General features: G+C 41.0%; 1 protein-coding gene across 2 annotated transcripts; it reads left to right on the plus strand.

Moving 5' to 3' along the window:
- Positions 1-9295: 9295 nt before the first annotated feature.
- MRGBP (MRG domain binding protein) lies at positions 9296-19464 on the plus strand. Of its 2 annotated transcripts, XR_011600187.1 has the most exons (6): positions 9416-9692; positions 12226-12347; positions 14345-14426; positions 15947-16021; positions 18113-18357; positions 19257-19464. XR_011600187.1 is itself a non-coding variant. In XM_070940126.1 (5 exons), exons 1-5 carry the CDS (start codon positions 9326-9328, stop codon positions 18301-18303), a joined length of 837 nt encoding a protein of 278 aa, XP_070796227.1. In that variant the 5' UTR covers positions 9296-9325; the 3' UTR covers positions 18304-19101. The 2 variants fall into 2 exon arrangements, 1 of the variants encoding a protein (XP_070796227.1); XM_070940126.1 differs by lacking the exon at positions 19257-19464 and having other exon boundaries at positions 9296-9692; positions 18113-19101.
- The last annotated feature ends 599 nt before the right edge of the window (positions 19465-20063 follow it).

A 20063-nucleotide genomic window follows, 5' to 3' on the forward strand; every position in this document is an offset into this window, starting at 1 on the left:
ATAGGAGAACAAACCCATCAGGCCAAGATTCGGCAGTCCATCTGCATTTAAAGGACCAAGGCCACTCTTTTGAAGACAGCAAAGTCCACATTTTGGAGAGAGAGGACCACTAGTTTGAAAGTGGGGTCAAAGAGGCCATCTATGTCAAAATTGAACAGCCCTCTCTCAACAGAGGGGAAGGGATACAACATCCCCTATCTCCAGTCTACAACACAGTCCTTTCAAGCAGTTTCAAGAAGGCTCCATACCCATTTGCACTACTCAAGTGAACCTGATGACACACATAAACCTCCAAGTGGCCTCAATGACTCTCTAAAAAGAATGCAAATGACCAGCTGCCTGCAAGGAGTATAAATCCTTCCATTCCCCACTATCCTGTCAGAGCTGAAGAAGCTTCTTGGATGAGAAGTGAAACGTCTTCAAAGAAAAACAAGAAAGTTTAGTTGCCATGACTGAGAATCTCCATAGACAGCTGAGCTCAGAGTTTTGGTCATAAATCTTTGCATAAATCTTTACAGATCATTGATTTTACAACCATTTTTATGACAATTGTTAAACAAACCATCATGGTCATTAAGTGAGTAACATGGTCATTAAGGAACGTGGTCCTAGGTTTAAGAAAAAAGTCACAAATTAGATGACCACGGGACACTGCAATTGGTTGTAAAGAGGAGCTGGCTGCCAAGCACTCAAAATGCAGTCACATGACCAGAGGGGCAGTACAGAAGTCATAATTTCAAAGACGGGTTGAAAGTCACTTTTTCTGGATCAATCCTAAATTTGGACATTAACCGGTCATAAGTCGAGGACTATCAAACATTTAGAATTGCATCAGGGCTGAAATCTAAAATGTATTACTACCGGTTCTGGGGGCGTGGCTTGGGGGGGTAATGTGACTGGCTGGGCGTGGTCAGCTTTTTTTTTTTTTACTTTTAAAAGCATTTTTCTACAACCTTAAGAGGTTGCAGAAAAAAATGCTTTTAGAAGCCTCTGACGATCAGGCAAGTCAGCTGGGATCGCCAGAGGCTTTTATAGGCATTTTTTTTTCTACAGCCTCTTAGGATGAAGAGGTTGCAGAAAAAAATGCTTTGAAAAGCCTCTGACGATCCCAGCTGAGCCGCGCGATCATCAGAGGCTTTTTTTTTTTTTTTTTACTTTTAAAAGCATTTTTTCGGCCGAAGAGGTTGTAGAAAAAATGCTTTTAAAAGTAAAAAAACAGCCTCTGATGATCGCGCGGCTCAGCTGGGCGTGAGCATGGCCAGCCGGGCATGGGGGCACAGGGATTTTTGCTACCGGTTCTCCGAACCACCTGCCGTCATCGCTACCGGATCGGGCGATCCGGTCCAAACCGGGAGCATTTCACCCCTGAATTGCATCCTGGTCTCTGGTTTTAATAATGAGAAAAATAATGAGAAAAAGACCACACCTGGAATACTGCAACCAATTTTGGTCCCCACATGACAAAAAAGATGTTGCAATTTGGGGGGAAAGTGCAGAGAAGAGCAACTAAGATGACCAAGGACCTGGAGACTAAAACATATGAAGAAGGGCTGCAGGGACCAAATTATAATAAGGAAAATCTATGAATGTGCAGAGATGGATAGACTGTCTGTGGAAATGAAAGAGAGGGAAGAAACCGAGTACTACCAAATTTGGAATAGATGGTATTTCTGGCTTGAGAGTAAACGTAAAATTTAAGGTATAAGATGTAAAAGTATAATATATAAATTGTAAAATTTAGAAGAAATATATGATATCGATTTGTGAGAAGATGTAATTATAACTTAAATAAGGTTAAAACTTAGGATAGTGATATATAGAAGTAGGATTTATGAAAATATGACTGTTACTAAAGCTATAGATACCGACATGGAAAAGCTGCTATAAGTGTAAATTTGTGTTTTAAATGTTGGAAAATTCAATAAACATTATAAAAAAAAGAAAGAAAAAGAAGGAGGGCTGCAGGATTTCAGTTGGGTGAGTCTAGAGAAATGAAGAATTAGGGGTGACATGATAGCAGTATTCCAGAATTTGAGAGGCTGCCACACAGAAGAGGGGGAGTCAAATTATTCTCCAAAGCACAAGACGGCAGAACAAGAAACAATGGTTGGAAATTGATCAAAGAGAAAAGCAAACTGGAATTAAGGAGAAACTTCCTAACAGTGAGGACAATTAACCAGTCAAACCTACCGTGTCATGTTGATGTCACATGACATATCACGATGTTTTTTGTCTTCGTGGAGCTGGGGTGGGCGTGGCCTATGCGTGACGCATCCGGCCACCAGTTTGACACCCCTGTTGTAGGGGCTTCCTTGCTGAAGGTTTTTAAGTAGAGTGTTGTGGCCCGTCAGCGGCCTGTGCAGCTAGTAGCTGATTCCAACAGCAAGGAGGCTGGTGTGGTGCTGCGCCAGCAGCCTGTGCAGCTGGCGCTCGAGTCGGACAGTGAGGAGGCTGGAGAAGATGTGGTGCCAGGGCCTTCAGAACGTCCAGAAGCTCCCTTAGGTGAAGAGGAAGAAGAGGAGGAGCCTCTTCTCGATGCACGGGCGCACAGAGCTGCCAAAAGGCAGGAGTGTCTCCTCAGGAGGAGGTCTCCTCGAGAGTAAGGCTTGGGGCTAATTAGCCACTCCCTTAGCCTATTTAAGGAAGGACGACGACTGAGGCAATTTGCAGGGAACAACTTCATTTACTCTCCTTCGCGTCTTGATCTTAGTACTCTTATCAGTTTCCTGCAAATTGCGTCTGGGCTTTCTGCCAACCATAGTAAGATTACGATTATTTATTCTTTGGATTCTTGTAGACTGTTAAGAAAGTTAATTAACAGCCTTTGTTTGAAAAAGACTGATTGTTGGGCCAAATTGTTCAATATATTTTAAATTGCTTTTAAATTTCTGTATTCTATGTTTTTTACCTTTGGCTGTTCACCGCCCTGAGTTCTTCGGGAGAAGGGCAGTATATAAATTTAAATATAAATAAATAAATAAATTTAATTTAGTAAACTAAGGTTTGTACAGACTTTGTGTGTGCTGCGTTCTTTGGGGTCCGTAGCTGGGGCAGAACAAAGAGACTAGACAGTCATTTGTCTGAAATGGTATAGGATCTCCTATTTGAGCAGGGGGCTGGACTAGAAGACCTCCAAGGTCCCTTCCAGCTCTATTCTATTCCATTTTAAAATTTCTTCCATCAGCTCTAAGCACATCTTTGTAATTCAGATCTGGTTTATGCAACTGACAGCTAGAACATCATGACCTATTCAGTCAAAGGGTTCATCATTTTTTTAAAATGATCATTACTGTTAATAACATAATTAGGCGATGGTTTCTCCTACCTCATTAAATGCTTCAGAGTGCAGCACAGTAATAAGACAATTTGACTGATAAGTTTATCTTTTGAGCATCTAATGAGGACAGTCTGATGCATTGTCACTCATCGTACATCCTAGACAACGATGACTTGAGGTCATCCGAAGCACTGTTAATATTACTTAGCTTCATAACTAACTTCATAACTGAGATTAGAACACAATATTTCCTGATTAGATAAAACTGCCAAAAAAAGAGGTTGAATTTATCTGTTCAAGATGCAACCAGCAACAAGCTAAAATTAAAATTATCTGATTTTTTTTTTTCCCCCTGAATTAGGGGGTTGAAAGAGTAGCGAAAGATTGGAAATTCCAAGGCAGTAACGTTTTGGTCTAAAATGAGGTTTAGGTCGGATTGATATTTCCATGAAGAAAACAAGTATTTTCACCTTCTGCAATCTGCTAACCAACTTGGAGCATGAAAGTTCTGCTCCTGGCAAAGATGGAAAGAAAGAGAAAAAAAGGAGGATGACTCAGATTAACAGAGTTGGAAGGGACCTTGTAGGTCATCTAGTCCAGCCCCCTGTCCAAGCAGGAGACCCTACACCAGTGATGGCTAATCTTTTTGCCAAAAGCGGGGGGAGTACAGAGGGGGTCGCCCACACCCATAATTCAATGCACCCCGCCCCGTGCATGCGCATGCAACCCACCCCCCACGCTCCCCCCACTTTTAACACACAATGGCCCAGTGGGCCCGTTTTTTCGCCCTCCCCAGGCTCCCCTCTTTCTAGGAGCCTGGGGAGGGTGAAAACGGCCTTCCCCACCCCCTAACCCCCGGAGGTCCTCCAGAAGCCAGAAACGGCCCGTTTGCTGACTTCCGGTCCCACAGATAGACTTGGAGAAAATCTATTGTGCAGTCACTAAGAGCTGATACTAACTTAGTAACACATAAGTAACCAATCAGTTAATCAGTCCAAAGACCCTGGACTCTAGAGATGGCTCTGATGCTGGAAAAGGTAGGAGGATCAGCAGCAAATACAGGTAAACCTTGACTTACAACCGTTCATTTAGTGACCATTTGAAGTTACAGCAGCACTGCAAAAAATGACTATTTTCAACATTTATGCTGTTGCAGCACCCCCCCCCATGGTCATGTGATCAAAATTTTAGTGCTTGGCAACTGGTTCATATTAATTATGTTTGCAGTGTCCCAAGGGTCATGCAATCCCCTTTTGCGACCTTCGGACAAGCAAAGTCAATAGGGAAGCAAGACAGCCATTGCTAAAGCAAGACTGTTAAGCGAGTTATTGCTCCCTTTTACAACCTTGCTTGCCACAATTGTAAAGTGAATCCCTGAAATTGTTAAGTTAGGAACACGATGGTTAATAGAATCTGGCCTTCCCCGTTGAGTTTGCTTGTCAGAAGGTTGTAAAAGACTGCAACGGTCATAAGTATGAAGTAGTTGCCAAGCGTCTGAAGTTTGATCACATGACCACAGAGGTGCTGCAACGGTTGTATGTCATAAATCATTTTTTTCAGTGCCTTTGTAACTTTGAACAGTCACTAAATGAATAGTTGTAAGACGAGGACTACCTGTAACAATTTCAGCCAATCGGTTTTCTTAACTTTCAGAAGTTTTGAACATCAAAAAGATGATGAATGTCAGATGGAAAAGCAAAGATTTTTCTTAGTTTAGGTGTCTTATACCAGGCAATTTCTTTCATTTCCCTAATTCGCCCAAAGCTCAATAAATAAAATACGGTAATTTATTTAAACAGAAACTGTCACTGTAATAGGGCAGGTTTTAAGGTTCAATTCACTTTCCGATACAAAGGGATGGTTTTCCCAACATGCTTTCCTTTTCCTTTTTACTTAATAAGTTCATTTTACTGCCCTGAAATTTGGTATCTCTGGTATTAGTGTATAATGTGTTGTTATTTAATTTAATGTCAAGTGAGGGATTAAGATTTCAAATTAATAACAAACTACAGGAACAGTTAATCTCCACAACAAGGCAGATGCGGTTCCACCATTATAAATCTAAATCAAAATGAAAGAATAGGGATGTTTCATGGATAATATCCACTCAACTTTCATTATAAACACTTATAATACATAGTACTTTCGCCTGGAAAGAAAACTTGAGGTGGTTTATAAACTTTGCAAAACAAATAAAATCAAACTTCCAACGTTCTAAATGAAGAATTAATTTAGGCTTCTGTATCAGAATACCTGCATATAAACATGGAACATAGCAATATTTTTTAACATATTGTTTTTAATGAACAGAAATAAAATACAAAACAGAAAAATGAACATCCAACACTAACAACGAAAAGAAAGAAAAAACAGTCTTGTGTACAAAAAAAGGAAAAAGAAAAAAATATCAAATAGGTCTAACATTAAACAAAGAATCCACCCTGGTTGGATGGAAAGGAAAGAGAGAAGGAAGGAAGGAAGGAAGGAAGGAAGGAAGGAAGGAAGGAAGGAAGGAAGGAAGGAAGGAAGGAGGGAGGGAGGGAGGGAGGGAGGGAGGGAGGGAGGGAGGGAGGGAGGGAAAGAAAGAAAGAAAGAAAGAAAGAAAGAAAGAAAGAAAGAAAGAAAGAAAGAAAGAAAGAAAGAAAGAGGGAGGGAGGGAGGGAAGGAAGGAAGGAAGGAAGAAAGAGGGGGAGAGAGAGAGAAAGAAAGAAAGAAAGAAAGAAAGAAAGAAAGAAGGAAGGAAAGAAGGAAGGAAGAGGGAAAGAGAAAGAAAGGAAAGAAAGAAAGAGGGAAGGAAGGAAGAAAGGGGAAAAGAGAAAGAAAGAAAGAAAGAAAGAAAGAAAGAAAGAAAGAAAGAAAGAAAGAAAGAAAGAAAGAAAGAAAGAAAGAAAGAAAGAAAGAAAGAAAGAAAGACGGTAATAGGTTCTCTTTTCTTTACATACTGGGTATAACAATAGTTATAAGCTTTCCCATCTATATTTAACAAAAATGCTATATTAAATAAACAAATATTCCAGATGTGGAAATCTGTCTAATCTAATTGACCCCATAGCTAATATTAATGGAAGACAACATTATTGTTATTCTGGAATTAATAATAACAGTACATCAGTCAATTGAAAAAAGCAGCCTTACTTGGAACAGTTTACATCCTGTGATGATATCTTAAACACCATCAAGCATCAACATCTGCCTATCCCAGGTCCTTGGACTCAGTAGCTGGATAAACATGCCATATTCAGTCTGATCATCTGGCTGACTATGTGATGAACCAATACTGTCATCTTCCATTTTGACATCTTCCTCATGTCATAATGTTTATTGCAATAAAAAAAAAACCGTATCCCCATACTTTTCTGGACAAATGGCTGTCCAATTTCTTCTTGAAAACCTCCAGTAATTAAACCTTAAAACTTGCCCTATAATGGTAATAGTTTCTGTTTAGATAAATTATTTTAATTTTTTTTTAATGCCCATCTACATTTAAAGGACAAAGGCCATTCCTTTGAAGACGGGAAAGTCCATATTTTAGACAGAGAGGACAGCTGGTTTGGAAGAGGGCTCAAAGAGGTCATCTATATCAAAATTGAACAGCCCTCTCTGGAATCATCTATCTCCAGTCTACAACATAGTCCTTTCAGCGGTTCCAAGAAGGCTCCACACCCATTTGCACTACAGGTAGTTCATTTAGTGACCGTTCGAAGTTACAACGGCACTGAAAAAAAGAACTTATGATCGTTTTTCACACTTACAACCGGGGCAGCATCCTCATGATCACCTGCTCAAAATTCAGATGCTTGGCAATTGATTCATACTTATGACGGTTGCAGTGTCCCGGGGTCATGTGATCCCTTTTTACGTCCTTCTGACAGGCAAAAACAATGGGGAAGCCAGACTCGCTTAACAACTGTGTTACTAACTTAACAACTGCAATGATTCTCTTAACAACTGTGGAAAGAACGGTCGTAAAATGGGGCAGAACTCACTTAACAAATGTTTCATTTAGCAACATAAATTTTGGGCTCAGTTGTGGTCGTAACTCATGTACTACCTGTCCTTGGGTGACCCTGAGGACACAGACAAGACTCCAGGCTTAAAAGGATGCAAATGACCAGCTGTCTATAAGGAAAATAAATCCTTCCATTCCCCACCATCCAGTCAGAGGTGAAGAAGCTTCTTGGATGAGAAGCGAAATGTCTTCAAAGAAGAAACCAGGGTGGGAAGCCAAACCACCCCCCTCCTTGAAGAACGAAGTATTTTGAGGAATATTTAAAAAAAAAAGAAAAAGGGAAGGATAAAATATTTCCCCTAAAAGAGAAATTTAAAAAATCTAAGGGAGACGGAAACTCAGAGCCCCAGCTCAGCTTCTGCTTTGGGGGCAGGTAGCTGGGGATCTGAGTTTCTGTCTCCCTGAATAGAATAGAATAGAATAGAATAGAATAGAATAGAATAGAATAGAATAGAATAGAATAGAATAGAATAGAATAGAATAGAATAGGAATTCTTTATTGGCCAAAAGTGATTGGAGGAATTTGTCTTGGTCCATACGCTCTCAGTGTACATAAAAGAAAAGATACATTGGTCAAGAATCATAAGGTACAACACTTAATGATAGTGTAAGGTCCCAAAATACACTTGAGTCACCAGAATGCCAAAGAGAGAGACTCAAGACAAGGCTTGCAAAAAGAAGCAGATTTTATTTATGGCCAGAAACAAAATACTGGGTGGGACTATATCCTGAACATACAGATACAATGCATGTGAGGAGATAGCCACACCTTGGGGAAGGTATGGTGTCCTTTTTATACCCTCAGAAACATCAGCTTAGTACCCAATTCTGGTCTCCTAGTTTAGGTTTGTGTATTCCTTGTTGCCCTGCAAAGGAATAGAAGCCTCCCAATTAGCATTATCTCTTCCTTGAGCATTCCTTTGTTCTCCCAATTGCTCATTTGGCCCCCTGGTTCTGCAAGGAACGAGTTTATACATATCAAAGGTGTAAATTAGGGCTGAAGTATAAATTATCCCTCGGATGATGTCTGCAGTTCCAACTGAGATACGTACCATGCTCTTAGATGGCACAAGAAAAACAGGAAGAATATTGATATGGGTTCAGATCAAATGGTAGGAAGATATGTTTGACAAATACCAGATATATTACAGAGGCCTAATAACAGAATATGTTTGTTACAGGAGATACAAATATAAAGGCATAATGTATGTGATACAAATACAAAGACATATTTGTGTTAGATATAAATATATGTGTATTATACAATACAATATATGTATATATATTGTATACATATATGTATGTATATATATATATATATATATATATATATATATATATATATATACACAATACAATACAATACATGTATATATATATATACATATACGTACAATATATGTGTGTTATACAAATACAAAGGCTATATATGTATTACAGGAACCTAATGGTTACAGAATAACAAGTTTCTACTAATTCTAGTATACCAGTATAACATATTCTAGTATTATTTATTAAATCCTTATTATTGTTTCCCTTCAATAGTCATAGGGTACAAATAAGCAATCAAATCATATTAGGAAACAGTCAATATAAATCGTACGGATACCAGCAACAAGGTTACAGTCATACAGTCATAAATGGGAGGAGATGGGTGATAGGAACGATGAGATTAATAGTAGTGCAGATTTAGTAAATAGTTTGACAGTGATGAGGGAATTATTTGTTTAGCAGAGTGATGGCGTTGGGGGAAAAAACTGTCCTTGTGTCTATTTATTCTGGTGTGCAGTGCTCTATAGCATAGTTTTGAGGGTAGGAATTGAAACAGTTTATGTCCAGGATGCAAGGGTTAAGATTTTTTATTTCCCTTTTAGGGGAAATATTTTATCCTGCCTTTCTTTTTTTAATATTCCTCAAAATATTTCATTCTTCTAGGAGTGGGGAGTGGGGGGGGGGGGGTTGGCTTCCCACACCAGAAAGTCCAGTTGCCTCTTGTCTTGTGGGGGGGGAAAAAGCACTTTAGGGACAGCTAAAGAGAGATGCTAAGAGCTGCTCCTCGGCCATTGACGGTGCAGCCCGGCGCGGTCGCCAGAGGGCGCTGGGCCTCCGCACGGGCCTCGGCGGCGGCCATGGGCGAAGCGGAGAGCTCGGCCGGGGCGGCGGAGGTGAAGCCCCCCTGCTCTGGCCTGGGCCCTGGGCCTACTCCGGCCGTCATGGAGCCCGGGTCTCAAGCATCGTCAGAGGACGCAGCGGCTGCGGCGGCTGCTATCGCTTCGGCCGCGATGGCAGCCACGTCGGCGGCTCCTCCGCCGCCGCCGCCCCCGCCGCTGCTGCCCGTGCCGGTGGTGTGGAGCCCCGAAGTGGAAGTGTGCCTCTTTCACGCCATGCTGGGCCACAAGCCCGTCGGTGAGTGCTTTTGAGGGGAAAGGGGGGGGGGGGAGGAGAGATAGATAGAAGCAGGCCGCAGGTCGAGCCTCGGCCTCGCGTAAGGGGCGCCAGCCGAGGTGAGGCGCGAGGAGGCGGGCGGGATTCTTAACGGCAGCGCGGGGTCTGGGCCTTCCACTTTCGGCCCGGCACTTCCTTTCCAAACCGGCTTGGATTGCCGTTAACACGGCCTTTTCGGGCTGGAGGGCAGCAAGATTTAATTTTTCAGGCCGTAGGGGTGAAAAGGGGTATTTGGCCCGAAAATAAAAGCATCTTTTTTGTTGTTGTTGTTGTTGTTTCCTTCCGGGATAAATTCCAGGGTGGCCAGCTGTCTTTGGAAATCTTAAGTAGCTGAGGTGGTTCTGATTTATTATTATTATTATTGGTTATTATTGGATTGGAGACCACCAGGAGAGCCCAGGCTCAATGGACTAGATTAGAAGGAGAGAAGGGCTTCTATATTCTTGCTTTTTAGAGCTCACTTCCGGAGATTCCCTCAAAAATTGAGGAGTCTCCAGTGGAAGAAGCTTTTCTTTTTTAGATGAAATTGAGAGGAAAGTCAATAATAATGGAAAGTATTGGAGGTTGGAGCCCTGGTTTTTTAATGAAAACAGACCTGGAGCTTAAAACCAGACCTGTTCCCTCAAAAATTCACAAACCCCTTAGATACGGATATGGATATGAATATGAATATGAACAGAACAGAATAGAATTTTTTCATTGGCCAAGTGTGATTGGACACACAAGGAATTTGTCTTGGTGCATATGCTCTCAGTGTACATAAAAGAAAAGATATGGTGGTAAGCTTTACTTGTTATGACACAAAAAATGTGTACCCAGACGACACACTGTTTAATGAATGATGGAATGTTTTGTATTAAAAGAAAATTAAAAAAAAAAATATTTAAAAAAATATTCACAAACCCCAAAATAGTGCTTAAGATCTTGCAAGCAGAATCAGATTGTATTTGGGTTATTTTACGTAGTTTTCCCATTTATTCCATCGTGATTATATGGTGGCCCTTTACAAGAGAGTAGAAGTTTGGCCAAGAAGACCTTGGAATCTAAATTATTTGTGCATGATTTTTTTTCCCCAACAGGTTTTGCTTTCCTTGATTGCAACCTGGAGGGTTGTTGTTGTTGTTTTTTTTCTCTCCATATTAAGCTTGACATAAGTAGTGTGATCTGGTACTTTGTGAATAAGTTCACAGAGGCAAAAATGGCTGAATTTGTTAACCCTCCTTTGCCCCACATATCCATTTGTCCTTGGTGGATAAAGCATGCCATTTTTGCAAAAGTTTCCCTACTTAACTGTCCCCAGTGCACCTCTTACTCCCTGCAGCCAAATCTATTTGGTGTATAATCTATTTGGCCAGTTGTATTCTTGATCCACTGTGGTGTTGTAAATTTTTAAACTAGATATCTTGAGAGGGGGGAAGAGGTTTGTATTGCAGTATTTATAAAGTAACTTGTGGCCTCAGCAGGCACCTTGCCTGGACTTGGAAGCTGAATAGGAGCAATTCTGGTTCATTTAGTGACCATTGGAACTTGCAACAGCTTGTGATTGTTGACTTATGATCATTTTTCATATTTATGACTGTTGCAGCATCCCCATGGTCACAATGGCTTGACAACTGACTCTTATTTATGATGCTTGCAATGTCCTGGGATCATGTGATCACCTTTTGCAACTTTCTGACAAGCAAAGTCAAAGGGGAAGTCAGATTCACTTAATAACCATGTTACTAATATAATTACTGCAGTGATTCACTTAACAGCTGTGGCAAGGAAAATCATCAAATGGGGCAAAAGTCACTTAATGATCTTGCTTAGCAACAGAAATTTTGGGCTCAGTTGTGGTCATAATTTAAGGACTACCCTGAATTAGACACTTCCAAGGAATGCCAATCATGTAGACTAGACTAGAGCCTTGGTACTACAGTGGTTTAAAGCACCCTGTTATTAACACAGCTGCCTGCAATTTACTGCTGGTTCGAATCTCTCCAAGGCTCAAGGTTGACTCAGCCTTCCATCCTTTCTAAGGTAGGTTAAATGAGGACCCAGTTTGTGGGGGCAATAAGCTGACTTTGTATAAAATATACAAAAGTATGAAGGCTATTGCTGAGCACATTGTAAGCCGCCCTGAGTCTCCGGAGAAGGGCGGCATATAAATCAAATTAAAAAAAAAAAAAAAAATTTAAAAAAAAAATTAAACTGCTTCTATATCATTTCCAAAGAGAATCATGGATGTGCCCATTAAATCAGTGTTTCTCAACCATGGCAACTTTAAGATGTGTGTTGAATTCCCAGAATTCCCCATGCTGGGTAGGGAATTCTGGGAGTTGAAGTCCACACAACTTATAAATTGTCAAGGTTCAGAAACACTGCATAAGCCATCAGAACTTGAGTGTGACACGCAGAAGGTTTTCTTTTTGTGTTAGCTTTTTTTTCTTCCCCCTTCCACTGTTTTTTTTCTCCCCCCTTCCACTGTTCTCACTCTTTCTTTCCCCTTCAGGTGTGAATCGCCATTTTCACATGATCTGTATCCGAGATAAATTTAGTCAGAATATTGGGAGGCAAATTTCTTCCAAAGTTATCTGGGATCACTTGAGCACGATGTATGACATGCAGGCACTGGTAAGTGTTGACAGGTGAAAAACAGAGGTCGGTGCCTCTGCTGATTTACAGCAGTGAGGACTGGCCATAGAAAGTGCCTGTTCTGCAACCCAAGTCAGGTGGAGAAATGATGATAGTTTGTTCTTTCAGAGGGGAAGCCATTGTTGTGTGGTCTTTCCATCCCTCATGCTCCCTTTTGCATCAGAGATGCAGTTGCGTGCAGACAAAAATATTCCACATGAGCTATTTCTCAGTCTTTGGAACCTCTGACTGTGAGGCTGATCATAATACCCAAGAAATCATGTTGGGTACAGAGAACCCTCTTGGAAATACACGCTCAATCAATAATGATGAACCTTTTGGGCTCCGTGTGTCAAAAATTTGGAAAATGCCAAACTTTACTCTGTTGACATGATAACCCGTCCAAGGAAAGAGAAACCATTCTTCTTTTTTTAAAAAAAATTACAGTCCAATCATGTGTGGTGCTATGTATTATGTAAATAAATGTCATATCATCACAAAAATGAAATACAAGTAAAACAAACTCATTTTCAGTGGCTCCAAAGGCTGCACAAGATCATATCCCATTCTTGCTCAGCCTCCAAAAATCACTAGAGAACCGGGTGTCCTTTCAAGAATAGTTGGGTGTTGGTAAACACTGGTGTGTCAGGGACACGGTGGCTCAGTGGCTAAGATGCTGAGCTTGTCGATCGAAAGGTCAGCAGTTCATCGGTTCGAATCCCTAGTGCCACGTAAGGGGGTGAGCTCCCATGACTTGTCCCAGCTTCTGCCAACCTAGCAGTTTGAAAGCACGTAAAAAATGCAAGTAGAAAAGTAGGGACCACCTTTGGTGGGAAGGTAACAGCGTTCCGTGCGCCTTTGGCATTAAATCATGCCGGCCACATGACCATGGAGATGTCTTCGGACAGTGCTGGCTCTTCGGCTTTGAAACTGAGATGATGGGAACAACTAACACATATGTGCGAGGGGAACCTTTACCTTTACCTTTAAACACTGGTGTGTCACTCAAAACATGTCACCTTTAAGGTGTGTGCCATAGATTCACCATCTTTGAGCTAGATGTTAGATATAGGTATAAGAACCAGTGCCGTTCAGGGGTTGAATTATAGATAGGGAGAGCCAGATTCTAGTCATCCCTTTGACACGCAAGCAGGCTGGATCACTTGGGGCTAGTCACTAGATTGGGAAATCAAAAAACATCTGTCTGTTCACCCTCATTGGACAACCCAGGTAGATTATGGCCCAATAAAGAGACCTTCGTCCTGCAGTGAATTGGTTAGGGTTGATACAATATATAATGAAATTTTTTATATCATGCACCCCTTTATCCTTTCGTCCTTGCTTGTTAAATACCTTTCCTGGAAACCCATATTGTGCCTACAAAAAGCTCTGTAGGTATTGAAATACTGTGATCAGATAAAATGCTTGGAAATTAAGAATTGAAAAGACATCACAAGATCTAAAATTAATCTGAGAAGGCAATGGTGGTTTAGTTCTAGTTGCTATCTTTCTTATGCACATGCCATATATCTGTAACACCCACTTAGGGATTATATCATATGTGAGAAAGATGCACAAATTGTAACGATTGCAGTCTTAGTGTATATTTTCATTTTTTAAAGGAAATCTTGTTGATCTTAGGTATCATAGGCAACAGCAATACCATGCAGAATAATTAAATTATATACAGTATGATTAATGATAGCATACAGTGCAGTTATACAATAAAAATACACAAGAGAATAAAATAATATACATGCTGAATCAGACATCAACACATACAAGCTTAAAAACCTAGAAGTGAGAAGTGTTGATTTTATAAGCTAAACGAGTTTAGAGGTCAGGAAAAAAAAAGAAAAAAGGAAGAGCTAGAAACAAAACAAGAGCTCTTTCAAAATATTATGCCCTAATTGCAAAATCTTACTTTGTTTATGTTTATTTGGAAAAATCTAAAGGTTGGCAAAATCAGTTTAATTAATTTTGTTTTTCTTTTTAAGCATGAGTCGGAGATTCTTCCTTTCCCCAACTCAGAAAAAAACTTCATCCTCCCTGAAGAAATTATTCAAGAAGTAAAAGAAGGTGAGGCAATTGGATGGACGGTACATTTCTTGCAAACAAAATATTACAGTAAAAGTCTGTATAGAATTGCAGCTAAGCCATTACACTGGAGGATACATTGATATGATCTTCAAACGGACAGAATTCGGCATGAGGTAGTCCTCATCTTACAACCATGATTTTCAAAGCAAGCTGTGGTGTCTTTCTGAAAGTTGTCCAAAACAGCACAGGTTTACAAAGACACCGCGACTTGTTTTTGGAAGCTGTTTTCTGCTCTCCTCCAAAATGGAGCCCCGACGATAGCACAGGTAAAGCTTCCAAACCAAGATGAAGTGGCTTCCTAAACCTATGCTTTTTTGTTTCCAGAAAATTTGGAGAACTTTGTAAACCTGAGCTATCTTTGGAGCCTTCCAGATGTCTGGACTTCAGTTGCCAGAATTTTTAGCAGTGGCCATGCTAGGGAGTTAAGGAAGGCTATTAAATTCTGTCCTGAAAGCAGAGCATCGCTCATGTTTTCAGGAAGGAAGGAAGGAAGGAAGCAAATCTCCATCTTGGAGGATGCTATTCATTTTTGGTGGGAAGGGATTGATTCAGGGGTGAAATGCTCCTGGTTCAGACCGGATCACCCGATCCGGTAGCGATGGTGGTAGGTGGTTCGGGGAACTGGTAGCAAAAATCCCTCCCCCCCCCCCCATGCCCAGCTGAGTCGCACAATCATCAGGGGTTTTTTGTTTTATTTTTAAAAGCATTTTTTTCTACAACCTCTTCAGCTGAAAAAATGCTTTTAAAAGTAAAAAAAAAATAAAGCCTCTGATGATCGGACGGCTCAGCTGGGATCATCAGAGGCTTTTAAAACCATTTTTTCTACAACTCTTCGGCGGAAGAGGTTGTAGAATAAATATTTTAAAAGTAAAAAAAAAAAAGTTGGCCACGCCCACCCAGTCACGTTAACATCACCACCAAGCCACGCCCACAGAACCGATAGTAACAAATTTTACATTTCACCACTGGATTGATTAGACTAAATCTGATGTTCCTTTCAATGCTTTTTTTGGATAGAAAAATGTGCTTTGAAAGCTATTGAAATGTGGGAAGAGGCAACAACTTCAAGAGCATGGAGAAATCTGCCAAAACTATAAAGTTGGATTTAAGTCGTAATGCCATCCGTTTTAGACATGGAATAGGAAGGACCTCTCTTTTTGCTCCAAACAAAAAAGAGCTTTTAGGACAGTACTAGTCGAATGTAAACTGAAAAAAATATTATTTTCTACCACTTTCTGCCCTGAAATTATTGCTCATTTCCTGCTTCTTTGTTTGGGGAGCAATGGGTTTTCTTTTGTTTTTTCTCCAGCCCATACTTCAAAAAAAAAAAAAAAAAAGTTTTAGCTGATTTGGAGGGCTCTTGGTGGCAGCAGGAGCTGGCAGTGAAAAATCCTGTTGCCCCAAAACATACTTTGGCGATCTTATCAAGATCAACTGAAGGAAGAAAGACATAGAAATACCCTACTTTCCCACTGATCTGCTTCTCATTCTTCACATAGGTAAAGTGATGATTGAAGACGATGTGAAGGAAGAAATAAAGGAAGAGATGGAAGCGCACTCAGCTGCCGAAGAAGGTATTTTGATATATGAAAGACAAGTCTTCAGTAAGATAGGGTTAGCCCTTACTAGTTCTCACATGTGCAGGTCATAAAAAAAATTGTTTTAGAAGGTAGAATGTTTTAGAAGAGTTGAAAGAGATCATGCATTGTTAACAGGTGGGAAATGCTTTTCAACCTTGGCAACGTAGCAAGAGATTGGACAACTGTTTGTCTGAAATGGTATATGGTCTCCTGCTTGAGCAGGAGGTTGGAGTAGAAAATCTCCAAGGTCCCTTCCAACTCTTATTCTGTTAAACTTAAGATATGTGGACTTCAGCTCCCAGAATTCCTCAAACTCTTATCTCTATTCATGAGATCTCGTTATAGACTCAAAGCAGGGGTGAAATGCTCCCGGTTTGGACCGGATCTGGTAGCGATGGAGGCGGGTGGTTCGGAGAACCGGTAGCAAAAATCCCTGCCCCCTCCCCATGCCCAGCTGAGCCACACAATCATCAGAGGCTTTTTTTTTTTTTTTTACTTTTAAAAGCATTTTTTCTACAACCCCTTTGGCTGAAAAAATGCTTTTAAAAGTTAAAAAAAAAGCCTCTGATGATCGCGGGGCTCAGCTGGGATCGTCAAAGGCTTTTAAAAGAAAAAAACCCTTTTTTTTCTTTTAAATGCCTCTGACGATCCAAACTGAGCTGCCTGATCGGCAGAGGCTTTTTAAAAAAGCCTCTGCTGATTAGGCAACTCAGCTGGGATCGTCAGAGCCTTTTGAAAGCATTTTTTAACAACCTCTTTAACAACCTGGTTTTAAAAGTAAAAAAAAAAAGTTGGCCACGCCCACCCAGTCACATTACCCCTCCCACCAAGCCACGCCCACAGAACCGGTAGTATCAAATTTTAGATTTCACCACTGACTCAAAGTTCCAATGGTCAGGCTTCCTGTGTGGTCATGTGGCCATACGTCAGGCACTCAGCCACAGGGCTGTATTTATGACCGTTTGCAGTATCTTACAGTCATGGGACCACATTTTAGGGCGATTTGGCTAAAAACCAGCTTTCCCAATTTTTCAGCAAAACCATGCCCATAGCGAACCATTGGTTTGCTTAACAGCCACGAGGATTTGCTTAACAACTGCCACAGAAGTGGTCAAACTGGGCCAGTCACATGATCAAACCATTCAAAGACTCATTACAAGATATGACCGTAACGGGCCGGCTCCATTACACTTTGTATCTCGAGGTCTACCTCTAGTTAATTAGATACAAAACTGACCATTTGGGTCCATGAAGAATTGGATAAAACCGGATGGATGGAAACTAATCAAGGAGAGAAGCAACCTGGAATTAAGGAGAAACTTCCTGACAGTGAGAACAATTAACCAGTAGAACAGTTTAACTTCACAAATTGTAGGGGCTTAATCGCTGGAGGGTTTTAAGAAGAGATTAGACAACCATTTGTCTGAAATAGTATAGGGCCGTGATGGTGAACCTATGGCACGCATGCCAGAAGTGGCACACAGAGCCCTGTCTGTGGGCATGTGCACCGTCACCAGATGCTCTTCTGGTTTCCAGTGCACACGTGTGCTGGCCAGCTGGTCTTTGTGGGCACCAGAGCTCCGGAAAACAGCCTGAAAAACGGCCAAAAACCAGGGTGCTTTTCAGGGCATTTTCAGGGTGTTTTTTTGGGGTGTTTTCAGACAGTTTTTTCGGCCAAAAAAAAGCCAAAAAACAGGCATGTGCACACCGGCCAGCTGGGCTTTGGGTTTCCAGCACTCTGGCACGCACGCACGCACGCACGCACGCACAGCACGCACGTTCCAGTTTCGGCACTCGGTGCCAAAAAGGTTCGCCATCACTGGTATAGGGTGTCCTGCTTGAGCAGGGGGTTGGACTACAAGACCCTCAAAGTCCCTTCCAGCTCTACTCTGATTGATCGTTTGAAATTGTGGATAGAATGACTCGCTTTTAAGCTACATAGATAAGATTTTATTAATTTATATTTCTTATAAAAAGAACAATCACGTATGGAAAGAAATGCTTACAGTATAAATTCATTGCAGCCATGCTCTTTTTTGGGAACGGAGAAGTTGCTTAAATTACGGTCTCATCATTGTGTTTCAGTATATGCTTCTCTTGGGAACCTGACAAAGGCCACCGAAAAACTCAGCAGCAAAGAGAAGGAAAGAAGTTCCTCGGAGTCTGGATCCAAAGAAGGAGGAGACAAGAGAAAGCGGAACAGAGTCACGGAGAAGGTCTTAAATGCAAACAGCAACCCCTCCAGTCCCAGCGCAACCAAAAGGCGCAGGACATAAAAGATGGCAGAACAACTCTGGAGCGTACCCTGAAGTCTGAACAGGGGGAAAACTGTAGGTCCTAGCTAGCCCATCAGTGTTGAACGGGGGAGACAAAGTGAGATAAACTAGTCATCACCCCTCTAAAAGGAAGCAAATGGTAGCTTTGTCCTCCAAATTTTAGGAAGAGAGGGAGGCTTTACAGCAAATGCCAAACAAGTCTGACATTTATTTTTTGCTATCAACGACATACTTAGTCTCAACAACTGGATCTGTGGGAATCAAGGAGCATCGTTTTTTTTTTTAATTTAAATTTTTAGAGACTTCTGTGTTTTGAACTGGGGTTGGCTCACCTTGGCACAATTTTTGATAACCGGAATCGGAACTTGTCAAAAGCAACTGAGTTTATACATCCTGGGATCAGTCAGGCATGTTGCCTGGTAGCAGGAGAGTGAATTCCCTGTACATTTGTATATATGTATGCAGTTTTTTTTTATTATTTAATTTACTGATGGTTTTTAAAGAAAAAGTATTTTTTTGCAGAAATTCTTAAATAGAGGTTCGGGTAATTTTGCTATTTAAGCTATTTTGGAAGTAAGTTTAGGTTTTTACTTGAAAATGTGCTGAGTTTATACGCACAGGTGTTAAAAGTCAAACTCTCTTAGTGTTTCTGTAGGATCCGATAGTAAAATTTCCTTCTCTGAATTGGGGGGTGGGGAGGGAGGATGGGATTTAGAAAACACCTTTTGTAAGAAAAACAGTAACAGTTAGGGTAACATTCAACATTCTGTTTGAATAAATTTCTGCTGTTCGATAAAATGGGTTCCAGTCCATTTTGTGTTTCATTCCAACCCCTTTGATCTTACAAGCCTACATGAAGTCAGGTTTGTTTCACCGAGTTCTAAGAATAGCTCAATTTATGGTCAGCTTTAATTCTTGCAAGCTGCCAGTGATTTTTTTTCTCCACCCTCTAGGCCTCTGTTGATTGCTCATCAATGCAACACAGTTCTAGTTTTCGACCTACGACTGTAATTGAGCCTGAAATGCAGACATGTGACTGTGAGAAGTGGGTGACTATTAGAAATTTGGAAGTAGTTCATTAGTCCCTTTTTCCAGGTAGGTTGTAATTTCAAACATTCACGAAGCAACCAGTCATAAATCGAGGATTATCTGTGTTCTTAACTGACCATAGTATTTGTTTTAATCTCTCCCAGAGTGGTGGATGGCCTTTAGAAATGGGCTAAATAAGTTATCTCTAAAATCTTGTGGCTTTTGAATCTTGAGGAACTGCATTCATTTGCATCCACAGCAGTGGTGGAATTCAATTTTTTTTACTACCGGTTCTGTGAGCGTGGCTTGGTGGGTGTGGCAGGGGAAGGATACTGCAAAATCCCCATTTCCACGCCACTCCAGGGGAAGGATATTGCAAAATCTCCACTCCCACCCCACTCTGGGTCCAGCCAGAGGTGGTATTTGCTGGTTCTCCGAACTACTCAAAATTTCCGCTACCGGTTCTCCAGAACCTGCTGAATAGCACCCCTGATCCACAGAGCCAAAATGCCTAAGTGGGTTAGATGATGTGTATCATGGCACCAGAAATCCAAACCCCCATGCCTTAACATTTGCACATCTAACATCGGGAAACAAATATAGAGTTTGCATTGTAGTACAATGGCATGTGTCTGTCAGGTACAAGAAATCAGGAGCCGGGATAGAGCTCAAAAGCACTATGAGTTTGTTCAATGCTACTTATATATAAGAATCTGATCTATCAACGGTCA

Source organism: Pituophis catenifer, unplaced genomic scaffold (genome assembly GCF_029215685.1).
Source record: "Pituophis catenifer annectens isolate HBS135680 unplaced genomic scaffold, rPitCat1.0.hap2 SCAF_3, whole genome shotgun sequence".
Lineage (NCBI taxonomy): Eukaryota > Metazoa > Chordata > Lepidosauria > Squamata > Colubridae > Pituophis > Pituophis catenifer.

Bases quoted from the DNA above. Each gene is read 5' to 3' on its own strand.
- MRGBP (XM_070940126.1), top strand. From the start codon at position 9,326: ATGCTAAGAGCTGCTCCTCGGCCATTGACGGTGCAGCCCGGCGCGGTC. The intron at 9,693-12,225 runs GTGAGTGCTTTT...TTTCCCCTTCAG, and splicing joins GCTGGGCCACAAGCCCGTCG to GTGTGAATCGCCATTTTCAC. The intron at 16,022-18,112 runs GTATTTTGATAT...ATTGTGTTTCAG, and splicing joins GCACTCAGCTGCCGAAGAAG to TATATGCTTCTCTTGGGAAC.